Raw genomic sequence first — 26,470 nt, 5'->3', positions numbered from 1 at the left:
CCAGAGGCTGTTGAAGGATGGATATGAAAAGAAAATTCAATGAAAGAATGCTAACTTAAATATGTTCTTAGTGTGGTTAGGGAAAAAGAATGGGAAGGGGGAAGGCTAAACTAGGAGAAAAAGATGAGTTAGAATGCTTATATAATCAGGAAGAAGGACCACTCAGAGAAATAATTTGTATAGGAAAACAAAATCTTTAGTATTTGTATCAAACATGGAATATTTCATGGTTAAGTAGCTATTTATCATCATGAACCTTGAAGCTCTGTTAAGAAAAAGTGCATTCCATTTGGTGATATGAGTTTTGTTTCTAAAATAATTTCCCAGGAGGATTGTTTTTACCCTGTATGGTTGTAAAATTTCAAGATTTTTTTTTTTTTTATGGTTTCTTCCTCTTAATACAGTATGTTTTCAGATTACTGATTTGAATTTTGGGTTGTGTATGATATGTGTGCATCCTGGCATTCTAAATCAATGTTCTGAGTCAATTTTAATAAAGCAAATCATATTAGCATGAAAAGCACTAATCTGTTAATGTGAAAGTGTATGAAATTACTTAATGTTGAGAAACCTGCACAACTTAGTAATACATTGTGGGTTTTTTTCTCTACAGATGCCCTCCTCGAACTTTTTTACCAGCACTGTGCAAAATTTTTCTTGATGAAAGTGCTCCAGACAATGTATTAGAAGTAACAGCTCGTGCCATAACGTATTATCTGGATGTATCAGCTGAGTGCACACGTAGGATTGTGGGAGTGGATGGAGCTATCAAGGCACTTTGTAATCGTTTAGTAGTTGTTGAACTTAACAATAGAACAAGCAGAGATTTGGCTGAGCAGTGTGTGAAGGTATGTGTACCAAAGAACCATCTGTTTTTAAGAAGGAGCTGTAAAATTTGCTGTTTTGGAAGAGCTTTCTCATATTCTAATACTGCGTTAATTAAGAAATATGAAGCAGATAGAGTATGATAAAAGTGTACATGCCAGTGATGTTGCTTATCTTTACTGTCAGTCTGGTGACATTCCTTTAAAAAAGGAAAAGCTCACATTCCTTTAAAAAAAGAAGTATACAAGTATATAGGAAACAACAAATATTTGAAGAAAGTTTTCCTGTTTATCTTGCATGACTAGAACACTGAAGGGCTGATTTTATACTATAAAGAAAAGAAAGAATTGCTCTAGATATAAAGTACCTGCTGTGAAAAAAATTGTCTGCTGTCTCTTCAGTAGTGCAAAGCACATCTCTGCACCATGGTGAATTTTTCAGAAAAATTTTACAAGAACCTTAAAATCTCTTGTTTAAAGAATAACTCATGGCCATGTGATAACATATAGTTTGAGTCCTTGAATATTGTGGCATGGGACTTCATTAATGTGTTTCCTATTGATTAATTCTGTTCTACTCAAAAGTACATCACTAGAGTACTGGAGTAACAGTACTCTTGAACATTACAAAGCTATCAGTTGTGTGTTATCCAAAGACTTAATTCTTCCAGGAAAATATACTATTATCTGTCTATCGTGAACACCTGTTGCGACCGTACTGTTGGGGGAATGTTCTTGTATTTGCTTTTGTATTTTTTAATAAAACTGTAAATAGTAGAGTACTGGAGCTTTGGCCCCTTCTAGGTGTTGAGGAAGAGAGGGTTTTCTTTTTCTCTTTCTATTGTTTTATTTTCTTAACCAACTCTGTAGATAACAGATAACTGACTTTTTATGAGTGCTTCATTCTAATTAATTTTGGTTTTATCGTAGGTGTTGGAATTAATCTGTACCCGTGAGTCAGGAGCTGTGTTTGAAGCTGGAGGGTTGAATTGTGTTCTGACATTCATTCGTGACAGTGGACACCTTGTTCATAAAGATACTTTGCATTCAGCTATGGCTGTAGTATCCAGACTCTGTGGCAAAATGGAGCCTCAAGATTCTTCATTAGAGATCTGTGTGGAATCACTGTCTAGTTTATTAAAACATGAGGACCATCAGGTAATGTAGTAGTTGGGTCAATATGCTATGAATTTAATTTCCATTATTTTTAATAAATGAATGGCTAGGTATTTTTATATAGCCTCCACAACTGTATGTTTGTTGTTCCATTTTGAATATTAAGGGTTGTGATGACAAGAGGATAAAAACACTGTTTAGCATTTGACTCCAAGCACTGTTGTGTGAATATGGTCTTATTTAACCTTTTAAAACTTTATTGATAAATATCCTCTAACTTTTTTTCAGTGAATTTTGAAATACTTTCTGAAGTAATTATTGTTCTATATCTGCATCTCAGTCACTACTAAATTGAGCATAAATGAGAGAAGAATCAATTTGGTTTGTTTTTTCTTTTTGCCAAACTAGGAGAAACAATAAAAACATCCACAGTCAGTGCTAAAATACAAGGCAGCTTAAGTGGTTCTGCTATACTTGCAGCACCACTTCCTTATTGCAGTTTTATTAACTTCAGGTTAAGTTAGTACTTTTAAAAACTAGAAAATGAAGCCTAGAGGAATCATCTTCCTACTAGTAGAATCCTTTTGTGTATGTTGTACTAATGCTTTGCAAATAGCTATTTGGCCAAATTCTTTCTGTACTCTGGACAGGCTGCTGCTTTGTAAAATTCTCAGTCCCCATTTCACCCCACCTCTGTCCTCATTACTTTCTCTGCAACTCCCTCACCCCTCAGTCTGCTTTATTAAGTACATCGTATCTGAGAGAGTAAATGTTTTTGCCTGTGAAATAATTTTTTTTAATATATTTTTGACATTTTTGAAAGACCCAGTTTCACAGGGGACTGTCAAACTAGCCATTTATGAGCAAACTACTATGTTTTTCAGGCATTGTGTAACTTTTATCAAAGCACTAATCGTTTCAGGCAAGCTAATCCTGAAATTCAGACGGTAAGTCTGTAGTACTTTAACTGTTTCCCAGTTCATAATGTTTGGGGAAAAAAAAACCAAACCAACAGTTGGTGCGGCTGATGGGAGATCTGAATGAGCTTTCAAATGAACTTAATCTTTTAGCAGTTAAGCTTTAACATAAGTGTGCTTAAGACTGGAGTAACCCAGGTGATAGTAGGTAAATCTGTACCAGTAATCCTTGAGAAAGGTGTTTTGTGTGAAACAAGCCTCAAGATAAACAGTGAATGTTGATATGTGTTATCGATTTGCCCGGTAACTTCCTTCATAGCTTCATTGTTCCCCTGCCTCACCCTTTTACACTATTGTATCTGGTTACTTTTTGTAACATCAAAATGATGTTAGTAACATCATTTGAGGGACGAGTTCAGACCAGATGATTGTAGTACCAAGAACAGTTTGTAAGTTTGTTGTTTTTAACCTTTCTACTAAGCTTGCAGTTTTGAGAAGAAATGTAAATACCTTCCACAGTACTCTTTTGCTTTGTAAAGTGATGCCATTAATACAATGTGTCAAATAAGCTGAACTTCTCTTATGACAGTTGTTCTAGTAAACATCCATAAAGTATATACAGATTACCTGAAGATGGGCAGAATTGTTTATCCATCATACTGTCAAAGACTCAGCAAAATGACAGAGGGCATGAGTAGTGACCATGACAAGAAAAAGAAAAAAATTACTTGCAAAGAGTACTCATAAATCAGAATGCTGGGCATGCAGGGACCGTGCCAGAAATTAGCATGCTTTACGTTTATTCAGGAGAATTGAGTTTTTTTCCAAGTCCTTGCAAACTTAATGGAGATGTAAAATTTTAACTTCATGAAGTCTGGCTAATACTTCAGTTGTGTTCTGTGCGTTGATGAGTAACTATGTTTAAGCCCTTGGTATGCATTAGCTGACAATTATTTTGAAAATGGACTGCTCTAGAAGTTGATGATGTTTTAGGGAGTAAGAACACCCTGAAGTAGGTAGTAATTCATAGTTTGGTAAAGAACAGCTTTTTGTCTTGTGCGTTTTTAGGGGTTTTTTTGTTACTTCTTAACTCTAGTCTGGCTTGCTATGAAGGCAAATGTGTCTGAAATGGTTCATCGTGATGTGCCTATGCAAACTTAATGATTTGAAAGACAGAGACACTTTCAATGTACAGGTGACAGATGTTAAAGGCAAAATTTCCCTTCTTTTTCAACATAGACATGGAAAAAAGTTGGATCCTGTCCTGAGCAACTGGCCAGCAGTATTTTTGCCAGATTGTTAAAGAGGATCATAAGTAAGCCTTCTTACCACAGTGTGACTGTTTTACTTTGTTCTGGCTTTTTTATTACTTTGGTGACATACCTAAATTTGAGAGTTTGTATTTTATTGTCACACAAATCCTTGAATATCACTGGGTCAGGTGTTGAGTGGACAGTGTGGGTTGTCTAAGGGTAAAATCTACTTTTCACAGTTTGTCCTGCTTTCAGACTTGGTCCCGTTGAAAAATTTCTTCTACCTAAGAGAAGTATGTAGACCCTTAAATACAACTTAAACTTATCAAACTTCGCTGTCAATTTAATACTTGGAATTCTGAGTTGGTGCTTCTGCTAATGGCTTGTATGATAGCATTAGTTTCAACAGAAATCACCAAATTAATATAGCACTGTGACATCGCATATAAATTATAGATATCAAAGTATAATATTCTATAATTTTTTCTAGAAATAGGATAAAACTTTAATTTTTGTCTTCATTGTTCTTTGAGGAACAAATTTGAAATTGAATAAATGTATAGAAGTTAGGAAGTAAAACCTCATAATATGTTTTGGGTTTTTTGGATTTTTTTAAAATGTTTTATTATTGGAAGACTACCATAACGGTTTCTAACATCAGAACAACCATAAGGTAAAGCATTCCGTATTTCAATACCAAGCCATGGGTTGGTTTTAGGTTTTTTTCAAGCTATTGTCAGAATGGACAATTGCTAATGGGGATTATAAATAATTGTTTTTCCTGTAAGAACAACATCTCTAAGTAAAAACATTTTAAAATGTGCTTATAATATCTGTTAATTCAACAATTTTATTATTAAATGTGTGCTTCTAGATTAATTAGGGGCTTTGCTCAGAGGTTCTCACAATGTTGAACTTGGGACAAAGAGAAATAGTTTCTTTGCTTTCTGTATATCATCAACAGAGTGGAGGGTGGGGGAAAAACCCAACAGCAGTATGGTCCTTCAGTGAGCAGTTCAGAGCACTGGTAGGTTCTGGGTTCCAGCTCTGAATTTTCTTACTTAAAGAGCCTGTCTCCTTTGTTCATTGACTTGAAGGAAAAAGGACATCAGCACTCTGTGTCCTGTGTTCCTGTGAATGTCCTCTTAGCATTTTCTCTTGCATTTCTTTGTTAGGTTTCAGATGGAGCTCTAAGGTGCTTTGCTTCACTAGCTGACAGATTCACACGGCGTGGAGTTGACCCAGCCCCATTAGCTAAGCATGGGTTAACTGAGGAGTTGTTATCTCGAATGGCAGCTGCTGGTGGCACAGGATCAGGACCATCTTCAGCTTGCAAACCTGGACGAAGTAGCACGGGAGCACCATCTACAGCTGCAGACTCTAAATTAAGTAATCAGGTGTCAACTATTGTAAGCCTGTTGTCAACCCTGTGTAGAGGCTCTCCAGTAGTAACACATGTAAGAAATCCTTTTATGCTACTGCTTTTTGTTCTCAGAGGTTTTTTTCTTTTGTATACTTTAATATGTGCAAGATTCATGTTGCTATTGTATATATAGATATACAAATGTATAGGTTTTATTTTTATATATATATAAGCACACACATGCACAAAGGTTATTTATAAAGAGGGGAAGAAAGGGAATATTTCATGTGGAAGTGAAACCCAATTCTGATAGTATTTTCTAAAGCCCTGTATATTTTTTATTGTTCAGACTTTTAATTATTTCCAGGATCTCCTAAGATCTGAACTACCAGATTCTATAGAAAGTGCGTTGCAGGGTGATGAGAGATGTGTACTGGATACCATGCGGTTAGTAGATCTTCTTTTGGTGCTACTGTTCGAAGGGAGAAAAGCCCTGCCAAAATCCAATGCTGGATCTACAGGCAGAATCCCAGGGTTGAGAAGACTGGATAGTTCTGGGGAGCGTTCTCATCGGCAGCTGATAGATTGCATCCGCAGTAAAGATACTGATGCACTAATAGATGCTATTGACACAGGAGGTAAGCAAGAAAACTCTGAAAAAGAAAATGAGATAAATAAAATATCTCTTTATTTTTATAATCTGTGGGGTCACAACGAGTGCTTAAGTAGTACCTGGAAAATTATACAAGTTCACATATTTTGTTAAATACACAACAGATGTTGTTAGTAGTATTTCTTGTGCTACTTTTTTTTTCACTTGCAATTAAGGACATAAATGCTTTCCTAGAATTACTGAAGATACTTAATTTTTATTTAAGACCTGCCTAAAGAACCCCGATGAAGTTTAATTTATAATTTTGGAAGCTTTAACTATTCTATTTATTTGTATCTTTCAGCTTTTGAAGTAAATTTTATGGATGATGTAGGACAAACTCTTCTAAACTGGGCCTCAGCTTTTGGAACTCAGGAAATGGTAAATTAATGAAACAAAATCTTAAAAACTCATTTTTTTATGTAAAGAAAGAGGTAAAAAAGACTAGTTTCCTTTTTCTTGTTGAACAGGTAGAATTTCTCTGTGAAAGGGGTGCTGATGTTAACAGAGGTCAGAGGTCATCCTCACTACATTATGCCGCGTGCTTCGGAAGACCTCAGGTAGCAAAGGTATGATTTGACCTGACACTTAGAAAGCCTCACCTGCTGACTCTCCCTTGGTTGCTACAAAATGTCTTTGATGCAATGTGTTTAACATGAGCACTGTCAAATTGTTATATGTTGTTTACAGTGTTTATCATAATATAGATTTGCTGTTGTGATGGGACAGTAATATGAATAAAAGCTTTATATTAGCTCTTTAGATGTTCTGACTTTGTTTACACCTTTCCTACACTTGTCTCATGCTTGTATGAAAAACATGCTTATGACTTTGGAAGAAAGAATCTTAATGTGTGTTTTCATATCCAAAAATATTTATTCTCAGACTCTGCTACGACATGGTGCAAACCCTGATTTGAGAGATGAAGATGGGAAAACTCCTTTAGACAAAGCTCGTGAAAGGGGGCACAGTGAAGTAGTAGCTATTCTTCAGTCCCCAGGTGAGTGCGGTTTTCCATTCCATACTCTTGCTAGTAGGAATGCTCATGTATGTTAGGTAATTACATTTTTAGAATTTTGCTCTTAATAAGAATCATTTCTTAGAAAAATATTTTGTGAACAACCTTCCTTAACTGGCAAATTCTGTATAAAAACCTCAAAGTTTTAGATGTTCATAAGGAAAGAGGGTTACCAAAGAAACTGATGACTCGGTGCTAGTAGTCCTGCTCTTGAGCTGTGTCATGGGGCAAAACTGGGATTTTGCTGTGGGTTCAGAGGATGTCCGCCTCAGTAGCTTCTCAGGCATCCTTCCTTTCTACATGGGAAGAGCACTTCACCTTTCACTGTAGGACTGGAGCCATAGATGGTTATAGGTTCATATTTAGTTCACTTTAAGGACTGTGAGCTTTTCGTGAGTGATATTTGGTGGCACTTGTTATCAAACAATTTTTTTCAAGGAGTCTTCCGCATGGAAATTTGATATTGTTAGGAATGCATGTTCCTGTTCAGGTACTTAGATGTTAGTGAAAAAACATCTTTACATTTATTTGAAGGGATTGGTTGGTGAGTTAATTTGTGCTGTTGAAAATTTTTTGGGGAAAAATTATTTTCCAGGGGACTGGATGTGTCCTGTTAACAAAGGAGATGAGAAGAAAAAGAAAGATGCGAACAAGGATGAGGAAGAGTGTAATGAACCCAAAGGAGATCCAGAAATGGCACCCATATACTTGAAAAGATTATTGCCTGTGTTTGCACAAACATTTCAACAAACTATGTTGCCTTCAATAAGGTAATATTTTAATGGTAGATAATTTCCCTGCATATTTTGTGTTCCTTGATACACTTTATTAAAAAAGCCAAGGTAGGGTATATTTTTTGGTGTTTAAAAAACCACCAAAACTTAAAACATTTAAAAGATTAAGTAATGTAGGTGACACTTAAACGTATTTCTGTTTGGATAGAAGTGGTGGTTTGAAAAGTGTTTTAAGTCTGAATTTTGTTACTCTTGATTATAGTAGCATGATGAAGGAATATAGTGTTCATATAGTTAGTACCTTGTATAGGTTGTATTTTGTTACAGCAGTTCGTAGCTACTATAATGAAAGTGCTAATTTAGAAGATGAAAGTGCTATCAGGATACATTCATTGGAAAATCAGAAAGACCGGAGAAAGCTATTTTAGAAGGTTTTAGAAGACTTCTTAACAGTTAGCTTAAGTGTCAATCAACTGGAGAAGATACCTCTTTACTAGTAGAATTAAAAGAATGTAATCTAAGTTAATACTTAAAAGGGAATACACAATGGTTCTGATAAATTGCTTATGACCGTAACCTCTCAGCCTTTTACACTACAAATATAGCATTTGCTTAGTCTGTTATTTATGTTCCCAGTGTTTACAGGTACTTTGAGGGGTGAAAGTACAAGATAAAAGCAGGCTCTAGTGGAGAGAGACTCTACATGAGCTGATGATAGGAAGCTTAAACTAGTTCATTTTAAATGAAAGATATGAGAAACCATGTTAATAATCTGTGTGTGATTGTTCGTGTTGCAAATTGGGAAATAAGCAGTTGGCTTTCTGTATTCTAGAGTTTTCTTTATGAATCGGGTAAATAATGTTTTTAAAAGTCAGTAAAATAAAAAATTCAGCTTTAACCATGCAGAAGTGATTTGCTTCCAAATAAATTGTAGTTACTAATATGGAAAGCTGCATGATCTGATAGTAAGTTTAGACTTCAAAACTATAGGAATCTCACCAAAACATGGGAAATATGTGATAGAAACAGAATACTGGGTACCTGGAGGAAGATGAAGTATACAGGAGTGGATTTGTCATCCCTGAGAGTGGACAAAGGCAGTGTAGAATAGGTTTACCTAGAGAAGGACTGAGGAGAGAAAAATGTGTTAAGACTCAAGAGTGTTGTAGAATTAAAAGATCAGTAGGTGAATTATTATTGGAGGTAATATAGAACTCAATAATCATTCTTGGTTCCAGTAACAAGAACTGAAACTCATTTTTTTTGTTTGCTTGTTTTGAAAGCATGCATAAATGTAGTGCAAAAGCAGTTTACTTGGAACCTTTTTGTTGCTTTGATCACTGCTTGCTTTATCTTTTTTTTTCTTGTGATCTCCTTAAAGGAAAGCAAGTCTTGCCCTCATTAGGAAAATGATACATTTTTGTTCTGAAGCGCTGCTGAAAGAGGTTTGTGACTCTGATGCTGGCCACAATCTGCCCACGATTCTGGTTGAGATAACAGCTACAGTTCTTGATCAAGAGGTAGGAAGAAAAAAATTTTGTACTTTGATTAAACCAATGCAGAAAAGGTTATGGTCAGTGATTCCACATGCTTGTTAATTGCTAACCCTAACATTTTAGCATCCATCTGTGAACACATGGGAAGTTCAGCATGTGAAGGCATTTTCAAGTAAAGAGATCTCCTTTATTTCTTTTCCATCCCAATGTATTGCAGGATGATGATGATGGCCATTTGCTAGCCTTGCAGATCATAAGGGATTTGGTGGATAAAGGTGGTGATCTTTTTCTAGACCAACTGGCTAGACTTGGTGTAATTAGTAAAGTGTCAACTTTGGCGGGACCGTCATCTGATGATGAAAATGAAGAGGAGTCTAAACCTGAGAAGGTGAGTACAGAATGTATAGTGTTATTGCTGTAAAAACAGCACTTGTACAATTTTCACTGTTAAGAAAATGTCCAGGACAAGGTACTTAGATAAATAGGTTATTAAATTAATGCTTGCTGTATGCCACTTGTTTAAACTGGTTTTGTTGATATTTTCTGTAACTTAATTTTCTATTAGCACATTGTCTGCTTAGTTTTTCTATTTGTACTGGTTATCAAGTTGATTGACACTCATTTAGTGTTTTGAAAATGATTGGTAAACAAGGTGAATCCTTCCTGAACAGAGTACATCTCTTAAAATGTACATGCATCAAATAGTTGCAGATGTTTCAAACACTGTTATGTACTACATTAAAATTATATTAAAAAGTCCTTTTCTGCATGATAAAAACCTTAAGTGCATATTGAAGTTCTTTACCATTTTCCAGAAGTTGTATTATTGGCCATTCAGTTGAACTGAATGCATAACAGACCACTCCTGTTAGTCACTTTAAAATTTACATTTGAGCCTCAAGTGTATAGTTAAGTTTTTGTACTGTGGGATTTAGATTTTTCGAGGTTGGCATTTGCCTTTTCATGTTTTTGCGTTTTTTTAGTGTTTAAAATGCTACTGGACGTGGTCATGGGCAACTACCTCTAGATGGCCCTACCTGAGCAGGGGTTTTGACTTAAATGGCCTCCCTAAATGGCCTCCAGAGGTCTCTTCCAACCTCTCAACCATTTTGTAACTCTTTTATTACAATACAGATTTTCAACAGTCAGCAGACTGTTGTTATTGTTGAGTAGACAAATCTATCTACTCAAATCTGAAAAAAAACTTCTTAAAAGTATCGTATTCTGTTAAAGACTACTTTTAAAGATAAAATTTACAGACCAAAGTAGTGTAGTTCCTATACTTTCAGTTTGACTAAGTCTTTCTTACTCTCCTCAAGCTTTTTTAACATGTGGAAGTTTTTTTGTGTGTGTTTTTTGGGTTTTGGGTTGGGTTTTTTTCATTTTGAGGTTTTTTTTTTTTACTGGGCTGGAGTTTTTAGGGCAGGAGTAGGGGTTTTTTGTTTCCTCTTTTGTTTAATAGAATTTTATTTCAGGAGGATGAACCACAGGAGGATGCTAAAGAACTACAGCAGGGTAAACCATATCACTGGAGAGACTGGTCAATCATTAGGGGAAGGGACTGCCTGTATATCTGGAGTGATGCTGCAGCCCTGGAGCTATCTAATGGTAGTAATGGATGGTTCAGATTTATCTTGGATGGAAAACTGGCCACAATGTATTCCAGTGGCAGCCCTGAAGGAGGATCCGATAGTTCAGGTAGTCTCTTTACAATACAAGTCTAAGTTAAGTTTTGAGAATGTTACATTGGTTTATATAATTTGATTGGAGCTGTTTTGTTTTGCAGGAATTGGCTTACTAAATAGTAAAGGATGTAAACAGGTGGAAGGTGGTCAGTTAATTGTGATGCATTTTATCAGATAGCATGTGACCATAACTTGAATTCTTTGTTGAATTGTGTTAAGTAAACATCTTGCCAGTAAAAGTGTATTAACTTTGTTTTGTTTGATTCTTCTTCATGCATACTTAATTTTTTCACCCTTATCATTAAAGCACTTTGTAGTGGCCGTCCCAGGAAAAGCAGGTTGAAGTAGTGACTTGGTGTTTGCTTCTAGCTAGCAGAATGAAATTGCATGTGTTTGAAGACAAAGTAATGGAAAGTTTCTCATCAACACTGAGAAACAAATTACAGTGTCTTAATTGTTGGAGAGAGGATAAGGGAACAGACCTTATACCCTGGCAATGCACAGGTGGCTTTAATTTTCTGTACAGAATACACATCTTATTCTGGATATAGAAACAACCCTCCTTTATTGTTTCCTCTTTTTTACAACAGTTCATGCAGTTATGAACTTGCAGACATGAAATGCTTTGGAATATCATTATATTTTCAACAAGTCATTGAGTGAAATAACAGAACATATTATGATTCAGGATAGAAAGTATTAATGACTTTATCCATTGATTTTGGGATGGGGGGACAAAATCTGATGTAGCGTTGTACTAGATCAATACACATTTGGAAACCACTTCTAAATTTTCTTTGGTCAGAAAATGTGTTTCTGGAGTCTTTTTAACAAGGCTAATACCTTGAAAAGTAAACAATTTCTATGCTGAGATACTTGTTTATTATTTGATAAAATTTTAAGACGTTCCACTAGGTTAATTTCTTAAATCTTCCTAGTCCTTGGACATCAGCTCTGCTTTCTTCCTTCCAAATGATGTGAGCATGGGGAGGAGACTTTGCTATTTCTGTACAAGCTGAGTGGAATGGAGATATGGCTCAGATGAATTTGAAGTGAACTTAAACCAAAAGAAGTCAGATGAAAATTTAAGAGAACTTCATATGTCTTAAAAAAGATTGAATAAATCCCAAGTTTTTGAAGAAAATACAGAACATGGATGTTATGGAAGTGAAGGAGCTAAATTAGGGTTAAATGAGGCTTCACGCAACTTTTTGTCAAGTAGACATCTACTAAATGCTGATGTTGTAGTGTAATTTGCCTGAACTTTAACCATTAACTATTCAGTGTGTGCAGTAGCCTCTTTTACTTAAGAAACAAGAAACTAGTGTTTGTTAACTAAAATTACTACAGTACATATAGCTTCAGAATAGTATTTTTAAGTCCTGAACTATACTATATGTTCTGCTGTCCTAAATCATTAGTGAATAATCTCACAGTGTGCTTTTTAGTAACTTCACAACTGGCAAGATTCTAGAGGGTTGAGTAATGGAATTTGTTAGCTTGTTTTGTGTGATGGAAGTTGGTGGGAGGGGGAAACGCACTATGAACATTTTTGGAAGGTCTGTACTCACCCCTCTCCACATTAGCTTAATATTTGTTTTGTTTGAATTTTTGAAGAAAAAACCCCAAACAACAAAGTTCAATGCAAAAATGGAAATTTAATGGTAGTTCTGAAATGTGAGTCTCAAATTTCTGCCTGAGGGAACCCAAGACTGTTCCCAACCAAGTAGAATCATCAAACTTTTGGTGCTACATGCCATGTCATAAATTTGTTACAATGTAATTATGGAGATTTGGAAAAGTTTAATTGACAGAATTTTAATTTTGCCTAAGAGATGTCAAATTTTTTTTTTTTCAACTTTCTTTCTGGATGCTGTGGATTTTAAGCAGAAAGTAACGTTATGCCTCAAGTGCATCATTACTTTTGCATAGAGATTGTTCATTTTTTTTGTATTGTGTACCACCACAAAATGGTAAATTTTCAAAAACCTAGAGCATTAAGTCATTGCAACAAAAGGAAAACAGCAATTTTACGAGCATGTGGACTACAGAAGACGTATTTATCCAAGTGGTATGCTGAAATGACGATACTTATTAACTGTGAAGCTGAGATGTAATCTTTGGTGAGGTTACTGCATTTTTATTTCATATGGAGTTTCTATTTTAAAAATTATGAACTCATCAAATTTTGTGAAACTACGTTAATTAACATTTCAAATGCAGAGTGCAGCCTTTAAATTATATTTAGATATTGTAGTAATTAAAAGTGAGATAGTTGTTTGGAATAGTTTCAGGCTAGATTACCTGCATATCTTAGAAGTTGGATATAATATTCTGTCACCTATTAAACATCTCCATATAGATATTAACTTAACAAGTCTCACATGTTGCTATTAGATATTTTTAAATAACTTCTCAGATATAAAAGTCCTTAATATTTTTATTATTGCTAAAAAGAAGTAGAAACATCTGCATTATTACTTGAATTAACTTGTCACTGTAATAAGTATCATGTCTGTCTGTCTCTGAGATGAGTATAAGTTTTACAAGTTTTATCTTAAATACTTTTTTGAGTGCCTTTCTGATAGTTCAAGCAAATAGCTAGTAACTCAGCTCACATTTGCTTTTAGCACGTGCTGATTGTCAGACTCCACAAAGTTTTATGAATTCTTTTTTTTTCCTAGTCTTTATATAACCTCAACATCTTTTCTCCACCTGGTTTAAGTTATGGAGTTGATTGCTGTTTTCCTATTGGAGGATTAATTTAATTTAAAAATTAATATAAAAACTCAGCTTTTGAGTTTTTAATGAGAATTTTTTTTACAAGACTGAAAGTTTATTATTGCTTCATTTGATCTTCCTATTATAATTATAAAGGTGAATTAGTACGTCTGTCAATAGCACCTTTCAAGGAGTTGCATTGTCCACTGGAATGGAGTTGTGGAATAAAGCACTGTTCAAGTACAGAAATATACCAGGAAGATGTTCACAACACTCTGTGACCCTTAATTTCAAACTTAATTTTGCATTGAATGTACTCAGTTGTTTTACTCTTGGAAAAAAGAAAAACAGAGATCTATAATGGCAGAATCAGTTGTTGGAGGAAAAAAAAAAATGTTTGTTTCTTTTCAAATAGAAAGTAGGAGTGAGTTCCTTGAGAAGTTGCAAAGAGCTCGAAGCCAAGTAAAACCATCTACTACAAGCCAGCCAATCTTATCAGCTCCAGGGCCAACTAAACTTACTGTAGGAAACTGGTCACTCACCTGCTTAAAAGAAGGAGAAATTGCCATTCACAATTCTGATGGTCAGCAAGCCACAATACTGAAAGAAGATCTGCCAGGCTTCGTGTTTGAATCTAACAGAGGAACAAAGCATTCATTTACAGCTGAAACCTCTCTGGGTAAGTATGTAGGTATGTGTTATGTGCAGGTAGGAGCAAGTGTACATGAGGTAGTTTTTCTGTTTGTTACTTTTCGTACTTCTGAGAATTGTGACTTGTTCCAGGGTCGGAATTTGTGACTGGCTGGACAGGCAAGAGAGGAAGAAAGCTGAAATCTAAACTGGAGAAAACAAAGCAAAAGGTTGGTGAGCATCTCTCAGTTTTATACTTAGAATTTAATTGAGTTTGTTTTACTTTATAACATGCTTCTCTGATTTCAATGGAACACAATTTTATGCTGAGCTTGAAGGGGAAAACTTCACTCCAAACAGGGTGAAGAGGCATATGTTAATGCCATTCACTACATTCAGATACTAATTTTAGACTTGATATCATGACAGGGGGGTGGAAATGAACAGTATGTAATGTAAGAGTTGTGGTAGCAAAGCAAAATGTGTAAGTAGCCACATTTCAGACGTCTCTTAACATTCTATCTCTTCCCAAAATGATGGGAAAAAAAGAGAACTAAGAAATTAATTTTAAGTTTTTACAAAACCACAGAACAACAGAATGTTTTGTGGCTAGCTTATGCCAAAGACTCAAGCTAGTTTGCAATCTTGACCTCTCTTGGAGTTTCTAACTGCACAGCTGCTGTGCTCCGCACCAAAAAGTGGTAGCATGTAAAGACACTTATATCTGAGGAAATGGGGTACTAGATTGAAAACTGAAATTCTGCATGAATGAGGATAGGTGGAATGATAAAAAGAAGACCATGCTCTTTCATATCTGAAATGGCACTTTGTAGTTCCAAAGCTTGTGAAATGTATTATTGTGGGACACATGATGATAATGAAAAGGAAAGACTTTGGGAGGAATTTCTTAAAATATTGTTTAGTAGGAACTTCTTTTATCAAATGTGTATCTTGGGTGATCCATGCTTGGTAGAAAAAGTGACTTTATACTAAAATTACATAAGGGCTTTTTGTCTCAGTTGGTTTATGAAATGTGAATAGAGCATTCAGAATCCACGTAAAACTCCCTTAATGTTACATCTAAAAAGATGACTAAATCCGTTATACAGTTCTGAAGGACCAGATTTACAGATAGGGTCTTGTCTTTTCTCCTGCCTTTGTGCTGTAACTGAGTATGATGGTAAGTTCAGTTTCTGTGCATTTCAATAACATCCTGTGTTTTTTTTATTTTTCTCCTGTACTGCTGTCCTTTCACAAACTTTGAAGTTCATGGTGTATGATAGGTTTTGATTCTTCTCTGTTTTTATCTGTCTGTCATGGACTTCTTTAACAAAAAGATTTCCAAGTTTTTAGCATCATGGAGAAAATAATCTCGTTACAGTAGGGTATGACTTCTGATTGTCAAAATCCACTTGTAGGTACGCACTATGGCAAGAGATTTGTATGATGATCACTTTAAAGCTGTTGAAAGCATGCCTCGAGGAGTAGTTGTAACACTGAGGAACATAGCAACACAGTTAGAATCTGCATGGGAACTTCATACAAACAGACAGGTAAGGATGCCTCCTTTTATATATAATGTGGAAGTTGTGAAGTAATGTCGTGGTTTGGCCCCACTAGCACAGCAGCACCACAAGGGTCTCTCACTCGGTGCCCCCATTCACCCCCACCCTTGTTAGGATGGCGGGGGCCCCAGCGAAATGGGAGTAAAAAGATAAGCAAGATTGTTGTGGATTAAGACAAGGGCAGGGAGGGCTCACTGCCAATTACAGTTCCGGGCAAAACAGACTCCAGTACTTGACTTAGAGAGGAAAGTAGGAAAGTTTTTATTCTACAAGAAACAGAATGGAATAAAAGCAAAAATGGAGTAGGATGAAAATTACAACCAGCACTTTAAGATCTCCCTCTCCCATCCCTCCTTTCTTCCCGGGCCCAGCTCACTGCTCCCAATATCTCTACCTCCTTCCCCCTCAACATCTAAGGGGAGGAGGAGTGGGGGATATGGTCAGTCTCTCACAGATGGGCTCTGCCATTTCTCTCTGCTCAGATGAGGACGATTCCTAGCATTCTTCCCCTGCTCCAACATGGGGTTCCTCCCCAGGGACACAGTCCTTAACAAACTTCTCTGGTGTGGGTTGTTCCCAACAGCTGTGGCTTCTGCCGATACAGGTTCCCTCACACGGGACACAGTCCTTGGTGAATATCTCTGACGTGGATTCTTTGTTGCGGTTGCAGTTTCTGCAGTTACAGGGTCCCTCTCTCGGGACAAGGCCTCTTCTGGGCATAAGTTTAATGAGCTGTTTTGTCGTGGGTTCCTCCCACAGTTACAGCTGTGGATATTGGGTCCCTTCCTCAGGGCATGCCCTCTTCGGACTGTAGTTTTAAAGAAGAAAATCACTGCCCCTGGCTCAGGGTCTGCAGTGAAGTGACTAGCTGGGAAACGGGGCAGGACAAGGAAGGCAATAAGTACCCTTCATCTGCACACTGGGCTGAGATACGGAAGGCTGACCACCCTGGGAAAGAACCAAACTGGGGAACCTCCTGCAGCTGCCCAGGGAAACCTGTGTGTTTGAGTAAGCCCCTGTGCTGCCTCGACACCAATGCACACAGCCTGGGAAATAAGCAGGAGGAACCGGAGGTGTGGGTGCGGATGCCGGGCTACGACCTCATTGCGGTCACAGAGACGTGGTGGGACACCTGCCATGACTGGAGCACAGCCATGGAGGGTTCTGTATTGTTCCGGAAAGACAGACTGACAAGGCGTGGAGCTGGAGTTGCTCTCGATGTGAGGGAGCAATTAATGTGTACTTAACTGTGCCTGGGTGGGGATGAGGAGCAGGTAGAGTGTTTATGGGTAAAAATGGACAGGGCAAGGCAGGTGATTTTGTTGTAGGAGTCTGCTACAGGCCACCTGATCAGGAGGAGGATGTGGACAAGGCCTTCTATGAACAGCTGAGAGCTGCCTCACGATCACAGGCCCTGGTCCTCATGGGGGACTTTAACCACCCCGATATTTGCTGGGATAGCCACACAGCCAAGCACAAGCAGTCCAGGAGGTTCCTGCAGATTGTTGACGACAACTTCCTGTCGCAGATGGTCAAGGAACCAACAAGGAGGGGTGTGCTGCTGGACCCAGTACTGATAAATAAGGAGGGCCTGGTTGGGAATGTGAAGGTTGGAGGCAACCTCGGCTGCAGTGACCATGAGATGGTAGAGTTCAAGATCCTGTGTGGAAGGGGCAAAACGCAAAGCAGGACTGTGACCCTGGATTTCAGGCGAGCTGAATTTGGCCTCTTCAAAGATCTGCTTTGGGATATGACTCTAGAAGACAGAAGTGCCAATGAGAGCTGGTCAATCTTCAAGCACCACTTCCTCCAAGCCCAGGATCAGTGTGTTCCAATGTGCAAGAAAAGAGGAAAAGGAGATAGGAGGCCTCCATGGATGAGCAAGGATCTGCTGGGACAACTCAGGCAGAAAGCAGCCATCTATGAGAGGTGGAGACGGGCTGGCTTCTTGGGAAGAGTATAGGAACATTGCCAGGGCATGCAGGGGTGCAACTAGGAAGGCTAGAGCCCTTCTAGAATTAAATTTAGCTAGGGATGTTAAGGACAGTAATAAGGCATTTTTCAAGTACATCAGCAGCAGAAGGATGGTGAGGGGGAATGTGGGCCCGCTGCTAAATGCTGAGGGTGCCCTGGTGACTGGGGATGCAGAGAAGGCCGAAGTACTGAATGTTTCCTTTGCTTCAGTCTTTATGACCAAGGCTGACCCCCGGGAAGCCCAGTCTGGCAAGGATAACAGGATGGCCAGGACAGCCCTGAGTAGAAGAGGAAGAGGTTAAAGACTTGTTGGCCAAGCTTAAGGCTCATAAGTCAATGGGTCCTGATGGGATGCATTCTAGAGTGCTGAGGGAGCTGGCTGATGTGATTGCTAAGCCTCTCTCCATCATTTTCGAACAATCATGGAGGACAGGTGAGGTGCCTGAGGACTGCAGAAAGGCCAATGTCACTCCAGTCTTCAAAAAGGGCAGGAAGAATGACCCAGGAAACTACAGGCCAGTCAGCCTCACCTCCATCCCTGAAAAAGTGATGTAACAACTCATCCTGAATATTATCACTGAACATATGAAAGATAAGATGGTTATCAGGGGGAGTCAACATGGCTTCACCAAGGGGAAATCCTGTTTGACTAACCTGATATCCTTCTATGAGTGCATAACCGGCTGGCTAGATGAGGGGAGAGCAGCAGATGTCATCTACCTTGACTTCAGCAAGACTTTTGTCCCTGTCTCCCATAACATCCTCATCAGAAAGCTCAAGCAGTGTGGCTTGGATGAGTGGACAGTGAGGTGGATCAAGAGCTGGCTGAATGACAGAGCCCAGAGGGTGGTGATCAATGGCACAGAGTCGAGTTGGAGGCCTGTGGCCAGTGGAGTTCTACAGGGATCAGTTCTTGTTCAACATCTTAATCAACGACCTGGCTGAGGGGACAGAGTGTACCCTCAGCAAGTTCGCTGATGACACCAAACTGGGAGGACTGGCTGATTCTGCAGAAGGCTGTGCTGCCATTCAGCGGGATCTCGACTGGTTTCAGTGTTCGGCTTAGAGGAACCTCATGAGGTTCAACAAGGACAAGTGCAGAGTCCTGCATCTAGGCAGGAACAACCCCACCCACCAGTACGGGCTGGGGATTGACCTGCTGGAGAGCAGCTCTGTGGAGAAAAATCTAAGAGTCCTGGTTGACAATAAATAAACCATGAGCCAGCAATTTGCCCTTGTGGCCAAGAAGGCCAATGGCATCCTGGGATGCATCAAGAAGAGTGTGGCCAGCAGGTCAAAGGAGATTCTTCTCCCTCTCTACTCTGCCCTGGTGAGGCCTCATCTGGAGTCCTGTGTCCAGTTCTGGGCTCCTCAGCTCAAAAGGGAGAGAGAACTTCTGGAGACAGTCCAGCGCAGGGCCACCAAGATGATCAGCAGACTGAAACATCTTTTGTACGAGGAAAGGCTGCGAGAACTGGGGCTGTTTAGTCTGGAGAAGAGGAGACTGAGGGGTGATCTTATTAACATTTACAAATATCTAAAGGTTGGGTGTCAGGAGGATGGGACATCCCTTTTTTCTATAGTAGCTACTAACAGGACAAGGGGTAATGGGATGAAGCAGGAACACAAAAAGTTCTACTTAAACATAAGAAAAACTATTTCACTGTGAGGCTGACGGAGCAGTGGCACAGGCTGCCCAGAGGGGTTGTGGAGTCTCCTTCCTTGGAGGTCTTGAAGACCTGCCTGGACATGTTCCTATGCAACCTGACCTAGGTGACCCTGCTTCTGCAGGGGGGTTGGACTAGATGATCTCAACCCCTACCATTCTATTCTATGAGGTGAATTGCTGCCCCTAGTCTGGGTTCAGCTTTATCAAAATGAGTCTCTACTGCTGACGTGGGGTCTTTAAAGAAATGAAAATAAATCTCAGCTTCACCAGTCCTCTCCATAGAATGCAGGGGAGTCTCTGCTACAGCACACCTCCTCCTCTCTTTCATCACTGACCTTGGAGGCTGCATGGTTGTTTCTCTCACTGTTCCTACTCCTTGCACCACCACCAGCCAGAAGAAGGGACAGAAGAAGGAAGAAACAGGAAGAAGAAGAAGGTGGAAAAAGCCTCCTCTTTGGGCTTCTTAAAAAGTGATCGTCGAGGCGTCTAATTGGCTCAGTCCCAGAAGTGGGTTTGACTGAGAGCTGGGGAGAGTTTAAAGCAACTACTTGCAGGAGCCATCTTTACAGCCCCTTCCCCCTTACCAGAAATGACTGTCATGTCAAACCATGACAAGTAATTTTCAGACTTGTCTGTAATGATGAGAAGGAAAGTTGCATGATATCTGTCGGAAATGTGGGAATTTTTTAATATATGTAATTTCTTAAATGGAACATTATTTTTCAGTTGAAGCAAGTGGAAAGTGTTACCTTGTTTCACCATAATTGTCTTTTTGTCTTCCAGTGTATTGAAGGAGAGAACACTTGGAGAGATTTAATGAAGACTGCTCTGGAAAACTTAATTGTACTGTTGAAGGATGAGAATACTATTTCTCCATACGAAATGTGCAGTAGTGGCTTAGTTCAATCGTTGCTTACAGTTCTAAATAATGTGAGTTCATAGATCGTTAATTCTCTGAATAGAGCTTTCTAAGAAACCAAATAATGTAAGCAGATGCCTTAATTAAGAAAATGATTATAAATGTGGCTTTTTTCCCATCTTGATGAACATCAGTCAGACTTGCTCCACAAAGCCATCTACCCACCTAGATGACTTTAGTTTGGATAAGCCTTTAAGTGTATTTAAATCAACACTGGTCAGTCTTAATGACTTGTGTTATTTAGTTTTTAACATGCAGATTTTAAATGGGTGATTCAGTGAGACTAAATAGATTATTTGTATCAGTAGAAAGAATTCATGTTTAGCTTTGTATTAGAAGTAATGTGATTTATTTAATATTGATTTGTTTTTTCCTCTTAGAATGTTGATTTAGATGTGAAACAAGACTGTAGTCAACTAGTAGAGAGAATAAATGTTTTCAAAACGGCATTCAGTGAAAATGAAGACGATGAAAGGTAAAAACCAAACAAAAAACCCCTTTACATCTATGAAGCAGTATGGTATGTTCAAAATAATGTAAAGACAAAGGAACTGTTCTTGCTATTTCAATTTGTCTTTCTCTGGAATAAAAAGTTGGTCTTTTAGGCAGCATCTGCTATTGAAGCAGCAGTTGAAAATTTTACTGAATTACTCCAGTCTGTAAGAGTCAGCTATACTGAATGTACATCTGTTAACAAATGTAAAGGTGACTTTTGTTCATCACTGTGCAGATGAATATTCTTCTTACTGTGCTGTAGCCATGTGACTGGAATGGATGATACCAGTAGATGTAGCATGCTGAGGAATTTGCTACAACTGGGTACTATTTTCAGAGATACTGTAGAACTTTTTTTCCTTTTGATGTGTGGTGACAAACATTCTGTTCACTGACACAGTAACTGTTCCCTTCCACAGTCGTCCAGCAGTTGCATTAATTCGGAAATTGATAGCAGTGTTAGAATCGATCGAACGTCTACCTCTCCATTTATATGATACACCAGGTTCCACATATAATCTTCAGGTAAATGTACGTTGATAAGTGTATCATACTGAGTGACACAACTGGAAGTTAGTCGTATTAAGTCTGTATGAAGCATATTATTGTGAAAGTAGATAGAATTAGGTAAAAACCAAAAACCTCCTTGGCATTTATTTCCTCTAACAACCTAGATGTTTGAGTGTTCCTCTACTGTTACTTGTACACTGTGAAGTGAAAGTAAGTTTTGATTGAAGTTCGTTCTTTTTGCCTTCAAGTATTGTTCTCTTTGTACAGGAATATGCCCCCTATTAAGTATCCTTACTATCTGAATGAGCATTTTGTTGGACCATTGTAAGACATTTTTATTTGTGATGGCTAGAGATGGGCTATAGTCATTGAAAGGATCCCTTCTAGGGCTATATATTCATTTAGTAATATAAGATACCTGCAGGATGAGCAGCTTCTCATAAAGGAAAAAGGCAATTTGGCTAAAAATAGTGCTCCTTTATGTCCAGTTTATGTGGAGTCTTTATTTTTTTTTCTATTTGAAAGCACATTTCAGGATTTTCCAAGATGTCAATGATGTGTGAATACTTCTGTTTAAATTATTAGAAAATGTTGCCAGAAAGTTGCAAAGCTGCTACTGCTATTGAATATTTTGAAAAAGCATTTTCAGTTTTTATGGTATTGTAGTCATTAACCTACAACATTTTGAAGTAAAAGCTATGAGAAAACATAGAAAGTGAGAAAATATTAGCTTGAATGTGTAACTAACACATTAACTGTCATAATAAAGAGTTGTTTGGTTAATTGTAAAAATGGAGTACTAGGGAATTACTTTTTAAACATTACATTGAAATATAGCTTGCCTAAGGTACGCAACAAAAATAATTAAGATGACACTAAAACTGTTGTAATAAAATATATTACTTGTCTCATAATTACAAAACCTAAAGAGAAGAGCCCATATTAATGTTTAGCTACTCTTCCAGATATTGACAAGACGCTTGAGGTTTCGTTTGGAACGTGCCTCAGGGGAGACATCTTTAATTGATCGAACTGGTAGAATGCTCAAGATGGAGCCACTGGCAACTGTTGAGTCTCTAGAACAGTATCTCCTGAAAATGGTGAGCAACATACCACACACACAACTCTCAAGAAACAGTTACATTCTGCATCTCTAATATTGAATTTCTTTTTTCTTTCTTTCATGTGTAGGTAGCAAAGCAATGGTACGACTTTGACAGGGCTTCCTTTGTTTTTGTACGAAAACTACGTGAAGGCCAAACATTTGTGTTCAGGCATCAGCATGATTTTGATGAAAATGGAATTATTTACTGGATTGGGACAAATGCAAAGTGAGTTTCTCCAACACTAAATATTTTGAAGTCAGATATAATAAACTGTGATCCATAGAGTGGGGAAGGAGAATTCATAAATAAATTTATTGTAATTTTTTAGGAAGGGTGTCTTTGCCATTGATCAGTAAAATTGCTTTACTTTTTTATCTAGTTTAATAATAGTAAAATACTAATTTCTGAAGCTGTCATGTGAATTTGGTTGTATGTGTACCTAAGAAATGAAGGGATGGGGAAGTTGATGTCTTTATTTCTGTTTACTGTGATTTTGTTTTATTTTGTTACGGTTTTGACTTTTTTTTGTTGGGGTTTTGGGTTTTTTGTTCATTTGGGGTTTGTGTGTGTTTGTGTTTTGTTATTAACTGTAGTAAAGGAATGTTTGGAACATCTCAAGTTATCTAATTACTTAAGATTACAGTAATCATTTGGATTTATAGTAAACTAATCTGGAGTTTACAGTAAATGTTAAATGTTGCTGATAACTTTTTTTAATGTAAGTAATAACTGAATGATACATTTTTCTTTTTAATATAGAACTGCATATGAGTGGGTAAATCCAGCAGCCTATGGGTTAGTAGTGATTACGTCCTCAGAAGGAAGAAATCTGCCTTATGGCCGTTTAGAGGACATCCTAAGCCGTGACAGTTCAGCTCTCAATTGTCATACTAACGATGATAAGAATGCTTGGTTTGCCATAGATCTTGGCCTTTGGGTTATACCATCAGCTTACACACTACGCCATGCTCGAGGCTATGGACGATCTGCTCTCAGAAATTGGGTTTTCCAGGTATCTAAGGATGGACAGAACTGGACTACTTTGTATACTCATGTTGATGATTGTAGTCTCAACGAACCAGGGTATGTCAGTGTGTCTTAGCACATTTTATAAAATTGACCTTGGTTAAAAATGTACTTTACACTAATGTAGTGTGTGCTGTGGGTGCAATCATGTAACTGTATAAAGATGATAGATGATCTTATTTGTCAAGAATGGGATAGAAAATAAGTGATTCATAAGTTCTCTGTATGGTTCACATAATGACGTTTATGCTTTTCTGTCATTGTTCACTTTGCATTTGATGTGTTTTTGAGAAAACAGTAACGGCAGCACTCATCCTGAGCTTGTCCCTAATGTTAATAGGTGTTATGTATCTTGTATTCTTGTTAGTTTCCTAATTTATATCCACATATAATCATCATTACGATTTGTTTTTTTAGATTTGGTACTAAGGATTATTTTGTTTGTTTTGACCACTTTCTCATAAATTTAAAGGTCTACAGCAACGTGGCCTTTAGATTCTCCAAAAGATGAAAAACAAGGTTGGAGACATGTTAGAATAAAACAGATGGGCAAGAATGCCAGTGGACAAACACACTACCTCTCCCTGTCTGGATTTGAACTTTATGGCACTGTGAATGGAGTATGTGAAGATCAACTGGGTAAGAAAAAGAATGTGTACATACTATTTGTGTTTTTGAAATATTAATGAACATACAATATAAAAATCTTATGTGAAAAAAGTGGGTTAACTTTTGCAGTGGAACATGCTTAGAAACAAGCTCAAAATTATTCCCCACTCAAGGCTCTTAAATCTTTTCATTTCAATTTACATTTCTTGCAGGAAAAGCTGCTAAAGAAGCTGAAGCAAATCTGCGAAGGCAACGACGTCTGGTTCGTTCTCAGGTGTTGAAATACATGGTTCCAGGAGCTCGTGTCATCAGGGGAATTGATTGGAAATGGAGAGACCAGGATGGAAGCCCACAGGGTGAAGGCACCGTTACAGGAGAACTGCATAACGGTGAGTACAAATTGCCCAAATTTGTAAATGTCTCTAGTCTGATTAGTTCATGTGGAATAATGGGTGTCATTGAAGTATTTCCTTTGTAGTGTCTTGAAGAAGTTGGTAAAGCTTTTTAAATATCTTGTGGAGAAGGAACCAAAATAATAAACTGTTGCAATCCATTTGTGAACTTCTGGCTTAATGCATGAAAAAAAAATTCTTGTTGTAAACTAAACTTTTATAGAGCTTTGCTTAATTAAAATACCAAATTGTTACTTAGACATCTGTTACAAAGAAGAAAAAGTATATGGAGATGACTGATGCGAACTGGTTGATTAAGCTTTGGGCCTGCAAAAATCTGTAATTACCTTCGTCATTTCTTCCAGCTTAGCATTTGCAATACTTTTTCTTGACTTTTGTTGTATCCTGTACCTTTCCTACTTTACTAGCTTCATTGGGATCAAGTTGGTGTTTTTTTTTAATTAAAAGCATGAAAAGTACTCAAGAAGCAAAATAAAAACCTGCAACAGCCAGAGAAGTCAGTGCTCAGGAAGCTAAGATACTGAGGAGGCTCCAGGAGAGGTGATAGTCTTGTCAGCTGAACAGACTTTCCACCTTTTTTTCCCTTTCCCCCTATTTGGAGTATCTAAGACCTACATTGTTTCTGAGGCCTCTTAGATTCATTCTTAGCCTGATCTAAAAATTTCTTCTAGTTTGAGTTTGTCGGCTCTCAAATGTGGAGATATGTCCAATGTCTTAAAATGTTTTGAAACTGAGTCTTATTTAAGCCATTCAGTATAGCTGTTAGGGAATTCATCTATACGTTGTTCTTATCAGATGCAACAGTATCCATAGCTACATTCTCACTTTGAAGATTTTAGGTGTTACTGGTGAGTAGCATCAGTGTTTATGTTCCTACATCAAGAAAAACTTTCCATTTAATCATAAGTGAAATTGAGGTTCATTTATCAAATGGTGATGCAGGTATCAACAGACTCTTGCCACAATTATCTTTCAAATAGGAATTTTAAAGTAGCATCCCATTGACTTCTTTGTCATTATTCATGAGTTTAGATAAATCTTGAGTCTTAGGGCTGTAATAATGTCTTACTTGGAGTAAGACTCCGAGTACATATTAAAAAAATGTGCAGATATAATACTGCTTGCAATTTATATTTTATGAAAAGGGACTACACAAAACAAGAACAGTTAATTATGCTTCTAAAAAATACCCTGTCCAGATATTCATAATTGAGAAAAACAATACTGTTTAACCATAGTATGAAACTTTTTATTGGTGTTGATAAGAAAGGCAAGCTGTAGAAAGGAAAAAATCCATACACAACTTTACCCTTCAAAGGCTTAGTGACGTGAAGCTACTCAGGGTGTAGCTCATGAGGATGGAATAAAGTCAGACAAAAATAATGTAGTTTAACTCTGCTTATATGAGTATGTCTACTTATCATATCTGAAAACTTTATCTGTTTTTAAATATTCTTCCACCAGAGTGGTATTTCTAAATGGGGAGTTGCCTGTGATCTTCTGTTTTGGTCTAGGGAGTGGTGACTTTTGACTAGTTCTAAAGGTGAAAGTGCAACTGGTGGTACCAAAAAGAATATTTTACTTCAAATTAGCACTCAACTGTTTTATTAAAGAAAAAGTATGTGTGTACATCTGAACTTGGCATCTTATTTTGGATTTCTGTCTAATGTTACATAGGATGACTGAGCTTTAGAGATTTTATTTTTAAAGAAAATGTCAGAGTATCAAGTATCAATTAAAGTAGTGCCACCAAGTTTTGTTACAGTGACCACGCA

The 26,470-nt window shown here is 37.5% G+C and overlaps 1 protein-coding gene across 12 annotated transcripts in view; it reads left to right on the top strand.

Moving 5' to 3' along the window:
* Positions 1-26,470, top strand: part of HECTD1 (HECT domain E3 ubiquitin protein ligase 1) — a 65,658-nt gene that overhangs the window by 16,453 nt on the left and 22,735 nt on the right. For 4 of the 12 annotated variants that reach the window (XM_061997579.1, XM_061997583.1, XM_061997582.1 and 1 more), the window contains exons 3-24: positions 614-848; positions 1,755-1,982; positions 5,286-5,567; positions 5,823-6,111; positions 6,430-6,506; positions 6,596-6,694; positions 7,011-7,125; positions 7,739-7,913; positions 9,259-9,397; positions 9,591-9,761; positions 10,849-11,071; positions 14,195-14,470; positions 14,563-14,639; positions 15,828-15,962; positions 20,401-20,547; positions 20,917-21,011; positions 21,451-21,562; positions 22,507-22,641; positions 22,733-22,872; positions 23,407-23,730; positions 24,146-24,312; positions 24,495-24,671. In XM_061997579.1, the coding sequence (XP_061853563.1) occupies positions 614-848; positions 1,755-1,982; positions 5,286-5,567; positions 5,823-6,111; positions 6,430-6,506; positions 6,596-6,694; positions 7,011-7,125; positions 7,739-7,913; positions 9,259-9,397; positions 9,591-9,761; positions 10,849-11,071; positions 14,195-14,470; positions 14,563-14,639; positions 15,828-15,962; positions 20,401-20,547; positions 20,917-21,011; positions 21,451-21,562; positions 22,507-22,641; positions 22,733-22,872; positions 23,407-23,730; positions 24,146-24,312; positions 24,495-24,671 (3,818 nt within the window). The remainder of the gene's footprint in view (positions 1-613; positions 849-1,754; positions 1,983-5,285; positions 5,568-5,822; positions 6,112-6,429; positions 6,507-6,595; positions 6,695-7,010; positions 7,126-7,738; positions 7,914-9,258; positions 9,398-9,590; positions 9,762-10,848; positions 11,072-14,194; positions 14,471-14,562; positions 14,640-15,827; positions 15,963-20,400; positions 20,548-20,916; positions 21,012-21,450; positions 21,563-22,506; positions 22,642-22,732; positions 22,873-23,406; positions 23,731-24,145; positions 24,313-24,494; positions 24,672-26,470) is intronic. The other 8 variants (XM_061997581.1, XM_061997578.1, XM_061997580.1 and 5 more) reach the window with 6 other exon arrangements.

This window comes from Colius striatus, chromosome 6 (genome assembly GCF_028858725.1).
Source record: "Colius striatus isolate bColStr4 chromosome 6, bColStr4.1.hap1, whole genome shotgun sequence".
Lineage (NCBI taxonomy): Eukaryota > Metazoa > Chordata > Aves > Coliiformes > Coliidae > Colius > Colius striatus.
The sequence above is the reverse complement of the archived record's forward strand: the minus strand, read 5'-3'. Positions and strand labels throughout refer to the sequence as shown.